The sequence below is a fragment of the Montipora capricornis genome, chromosome 9, assembly GCF_036669925.1.
Source record: "Montipora capricornis isolate CH-2021 chromosome 9, ASM3666992v2, whole genome shotgun sequence".
In the NCBI taxonomy this organism is placed as follows: Eukaryota; Metazoa; Cnidaria; class Anthozoa; order Scleractinia; family Acroporidae; genus Montipora; species Montipora capricornis.
In genome coordinates this window covers 6,087,520-6,092,519 of record NC_090891.1, presented here as the reverse complement: position 1 = coordinate 6,092,519, position 5,000 = coordinate 6,087,520, and the positions used below count along the sequence as shown (strand labels likewise).

General features: G+C 39.9%; 2 protein-coding genes across 3 annotated transcripts in view; both read right to left on the bottom strand.

Annotated features, from left to right (window-relative positions):
• LOC138015097 (histone deacetylase 11-like) overlaps window positions 1–1,125 on the bottom strand; it is a 35,832-nt gene extending 34,707 nt beyond the window's left edge. Inside the window, exon 1 of one of the 2 annotated variants that reach the window (XM_068862014.1) lies at window positions 963–1,125. In XM_068862014.1, the coding sequence (XP_068718115.1) occupies window positions 963–1,012 (50 nt within the window). In that variant the 5' untranslated portion in view covers window positions 1,013–1,125. The remainder of the gene's footprint in view (window positions 1–962) is intronic. The other variant, XM_068862015.1, reaches the window with a different exon arrangement.
• Window positions 1,126–3,475: 2,350 nt separating this feature from the next.
• Window positions 3,476–5,000, bottom strand: part of LOC138016588 (IQ motif and ubiquitin-like domain-containing protein) — a 26,653-nt gene continuing 25,128 nt past the window's right edge. Inside the window, exons 12-13 of the mRNA XM_068863759.1 lie at window positions 4,643–4,828; window positions 3,476–3,798 (exon numbers count right to left, since the gene is read on the bottom strand). Coding sequence (XP_068719860.1) covers window positions 3,634–3,798; window positions 4,643–4,828 — 351 coding nt within the window. The 3' untranslated portion in view covers window positions 3,476–3,633. The remainder of the gene's footprint in view (window positions 3,799–4,642; window positions 4,829–5,000) is intronic.

Sequence of the window (5,000 nt, the reverse complement as noted above, 5' to 3'; positions counted from 1 at the left end):
AAGACATTGCTATCATGAAAGTTAATATATATGAAAGGCATATATACATGTATTTGCATGTTCTTGTATGTTGCACTGAAAAAATAAACCACTTCTAGCTAAATTTTCGTTTTCAAAATCATGACAGGCAAATATTATTCACATTGAAAGCCAGCCTGTGTAACAAAACTTTCAGGGAGGAAGTCACTATGTTAAATTGCAATCTTTTAAATAATCTAAAAACCTGTGGAAGAATAATTATGCAAAAATAGTAAATGTGATTTGCAAGTTTTAAAGGACTATAACACTAGAGCTGCTATTTTCACCACAGTGCTGTATCATGTTCACTACTTTTAAATTTGTTCCAAAGATTTTCTAGATCCACAAGAAAAACCACTAGCTTGGTTTTGACATTGCTTTTCTGGGTCATTGTCGTTTACAAAACTCAGCACAAGATCAAGGCTACTTGTTTTATCCTTACAATGATGGTCCCTGAACCATGAAACCAGATAAGAGAGAAACCGATCTCCACGGGATGCCCCTTGGGCCAACCCGAACGGTATGTGGTGCTTCCTCCTTGTCAAAACGTTAAAAGGTTTCCTCAATAGCCCTAATGAAAACACCTGCTATGGCTCATTATCGATCTCGGAACCTAACTCAACCAAAAAATGATATTATGCGATCTTCGGTTAACACAACAAAATTACGGTTTGGAACAAAATTTCGTGCTGCTTTTCAGCAAAAATTGAAGAAGAAAAACACCAAAAACTTGTCGTTACGTAGTGCCGATTTAAGGTCGACCTTAAATTTCATCCAGCTCTTTCTAGCTGCATTACGAAGCAGATCTGTCAGTTGAAGGCTTTATCTTTGACTACGATCAGCTCATCGCAATAAAATAAATCATTTCATATTAAAGACAGGTTTAATTGGCCGCGGACTTGTATAACAGATGACATTAAAAACGAGGATTTATGCGTACGTACCTATCACTTTCGCCCTCCTTTTTCTTTTTTAGTTTGTTTACCACTGACATATTATGGTTCGGTATTAGGTGTGTTAGAGCCGTGCTTGTGGCAAGATAGATTGCATACTGCACAGCGAAGATCTGACATTCAGCAGAGCGTCAAGTTGTCACTCACCATTTTGTTTTCTGGTAGGAATCCAGGGACTGGGCAACCACGAACCCAGGCTCTCTCGCTCTCTCTCTCTCTCTTCTCTCTCAGTCTCTGCCAGGCTGAAAGAGCTGCCTCCCCCGTCCCCTCAAAAAAGTAAGATAATTCTATGCGGAGCAGAAGTTTGAACTCTACCAGTGAAGGGAAACTGCACATGTACAAATCAAATAAAAAAGTAATTACCATCAAGTCCTTTCTTATTAAACTTCCGTGACTTCAAATATCCTTGCGGAATGTGCGCGAAACCTGTCAAACTGAATCAGCGAGGAGTGCAATGTGATATTTGTGATTTTTGGTTTCATACCAAATGTATGTTTATTAACTCCAAGACGTACGAAGATCTTGCAAATCTCTCGACTGCGTGGCTATGCCCTCTATGTGGAATAGCAAATTTTACCGATTATTGCTGACGATTGCGCTATTTACCTTCAACTTACCTCCGATGACTGTCCTTTAAAATTACAATCTGACATGGACAAACTCTCCACCTGGTCTTCCACTCTGTCTCCAAACTGTCCTTTAATCCTTCTAAATGCCGTGTTCTCCACATAACCAAAAAGAAATCACCTCTCAAGCATGCTTACTATCTATATGGCTCCAAACTGTCAGAGTCTGATGTTCACCCCTATCTTGGTGTCCAGATCTCAAATACTCTTTGCTGGAACGAACACATCGACTATATCTCAAGGAAAGGATCTTCCTCCCTAAATATACTTAGACGAAACCTGTACAACTGCTCACCTGAAGTCAAAGCCTGAGCTTACCTCAGCCTTGTAAGACCCATCCTCTGCTATGCTAGCTCGGTCTGGGACCCATACACTAAACGCAACTTCGATAAGCTCGAGAAGATCCAACACCTACTCATGGCAACAAAGCATGTCAGAATTATTGCAGAAACTAAAATGGCTAAACCTGTCATCACTAAGAAAACGTGACCGAGTGATCTTGATGTTTAAAGGAAACCTCCACTGAAACACGAATACAGCTTCAAAATATTTAACATAATGTTTACAATCAAAATTGTTCAAACGTTTTCCAATGGAATCGTTTGTATCCGAAATAAATGAATTTCAAAAACGCTTGTTTTGGTTTTCAAATTTCCTGAGCGCCGCCATCTTGAATAGTTGTGACGTGTTATGGTTGCTCTTTTGTATTTGCACAAAGAGCTTTTGTTTTAAAACAATGGGGCAACCATGACACGTCACAGTTATTCAAGATGGCGGCGCCCGGGAAATTTGAAAACCAAAACAACCGTTTTTAAAATTTATTTATTTCGGATACAAACGTTCCCATTGGAAAACTTTCGAACAATTTTGATTGTGAGCATTATGTTAACTATTTTAAAGATATATTCCTGTTTTAGTGGAGATCCCCTTTACAATTTTAAAAGGTCTGGTTGCTATTCCATCTGAGGATTATGTTACCCGCTCCTCCACGGCCACTCGAAGGAAATACGATTTGAAATTGAACACTTTTTCTCCACCACTGGATGTTTTCAAATACTCGTTTTTTCCCAGAACTGTTATTGACTGGAACTTGCTCCCAGCTCATGTTGTACACTCTACTCTCTTTTTCGGCGAGCTTGCAATAATTTGGTGTTTCATTGTTCATTTGCTTAGCTAGCCGAAAACAGACATCACAAATTTTCGGAAAAAACCAGCGATAAAACAGGGGAGGGGAACGGGTATGGCGCTTTTATGAGAGCAATCGCCTCCAACCAATGTTGACCAGGTTCGATTCCCAGACTCGGCGTCATATGTGGGTTGGATTTGTTGATTCTCTACTCTGCCCTGCGAGGTGTTTCTCCGAGAACTCCGGTTTTCCCCTCTCCTCGAAAACCAACCAATGATCTGCTATGTGTTAATTTGACTTCATTTATGAACTGTGTCCCCAATACGCCATGTTCGATTTATCAATATTCACACATGGCTACGAGGCGTCATGGTTCAATTGGCACCTCACGTATATCAACGTTTTAATGTGTCTTCAAAACAGACGCTCTTTTAAGTTCATATAATCATTAATTGCGAAGCCAAAGAAGCCAAAGAAACCTAAAAAATACGAAAACGTTTTTCTGTAGAGCGCAAACGTAATGAACACCCTTGCAGAGCACACGTTTGTAGTCCACTTAAGTACCCGGAAGTTGGTCAAGTGACAAACACAAGCTTCAATAAACAAAATATGCCAGAAATGATTCCAGCCGTAACGTTTGACCAAACGTTCTCGTTGCTTACGCTCCCACAAAAAATCCAACATGACACGACGTCGTATTGTGCAAACTGGTCATACGGTCATAGGCCAGCGAGTGATTTTATCCAAAGAAACTTCATTTCAGTTTTATTACCTATCAATTTTATTTACAATATGGCACAGTTTTCTATGATGCTCAGAAAATAAAATACGTTGAAATACCAACAAAAAAATCGGGTAAATTAAATGATTTTCTAAAACTACAGGAAACAGCAGGGAATAGTCGCTTAATTTAAGCTATCAATGGTGCGGCCCTTGTTCCGTTGTTCGCTAGTCCGCGAGTTTGGCCAGATATTTTCTGCTTCATATGTTCCGCCATGCCAGGCAGCCGCGAAAAGTAGTTCCTTGCTAGGACGTGCTTGTGAAGAATCTTGCCAATAAACATTCGTCCATACGCCTGGAAGAGAGAAACCATAACAGAGAGATTTAGCAAACCGTAAAAGCCGGGCTGAAATTTGCGATTTGCCGAAGGTCAAAGAAACTTGTTAATTTTAGCGCATTTCTTGCCTTTTAGCGACATATATCAAGTAACTTAACAAAAGAAAAAGACAACATGGAATTTTCACGCTTTCGTGATAAGCATCAGCCTGCCGTTCACCAAAACGCAAATCTTAATTCTCTGGTAACGGCAAGTGTAGTGCTGCAAGAAATCGCAATGATATTGAATAACGATAACGATATTAATAATGATGACGATAACGACAATGATATGATAAATTATAGTACAGGAGTGAAATAGATAATAGTGTTCTTATGGCCTGGGTGGCCTCCCCAGCACAGTCACAAATGAGTCTTTTTAACTTTTAAATACCCGTTCCCGCGAAAAGTATTCGTCATGTCGTTGAAAAAACATGGTAGAAGCAGTCACGCGTGACACGGCTGATTGGTTAAAGTGTCGGCCATTTGTCTGTTTTCACGCGTAAAGTGTATCTAAAAATCAGTCCAGGTGTGACTGTGCTGGGCCAAGACCACAAATTGATAGAGAAACACTCTTATCTAATTCACGCTAGTATGATAACGATAACGATAACGATAACGATAACGATAATGATAACGATAATGATAATGATGATGATAACGACGATAATTACAATGATTTTCATAATAATATGGAGGTCTTGTTGAGGGTTGATGGAGTTTGTCTTAATAGGCCGATTTGGCCGAGCCACACGGCGAGTTCGTTATGAACTTTCCTAAAAAAACGTACGGTAAACAACACACGGAAACAAATCAACAAGCACCTCAGTGACGTTCTCAAGTTTCGCGTGCGCAGAAGCCTCTTCTTTAGTAAGCAAGACACAATTCCAAGGAGACCACTCCTCGTACTTGTTCCAGCGAACCAGTACTAAATCAAACAGATCTTCTTGAGCACTCAGCACACTTTGGCTGTTCCAGATGTTCTCCACAAGATAGCGAAGGTCAGGCTCCTAGCGACGGAAAAGACAAATTTAGAGATCTCTGCTGTAAAGGAAAAAAACTTAACGAACTTCGAAACGGAAGCAAGAACTAATTCAGCCTGGCTTCGTTAACCTGACCTTTTCGATACCAAACCCTTTATAGAAGGACCAAACAAATAGCTCTGTTTTAGAGGAATGCTCT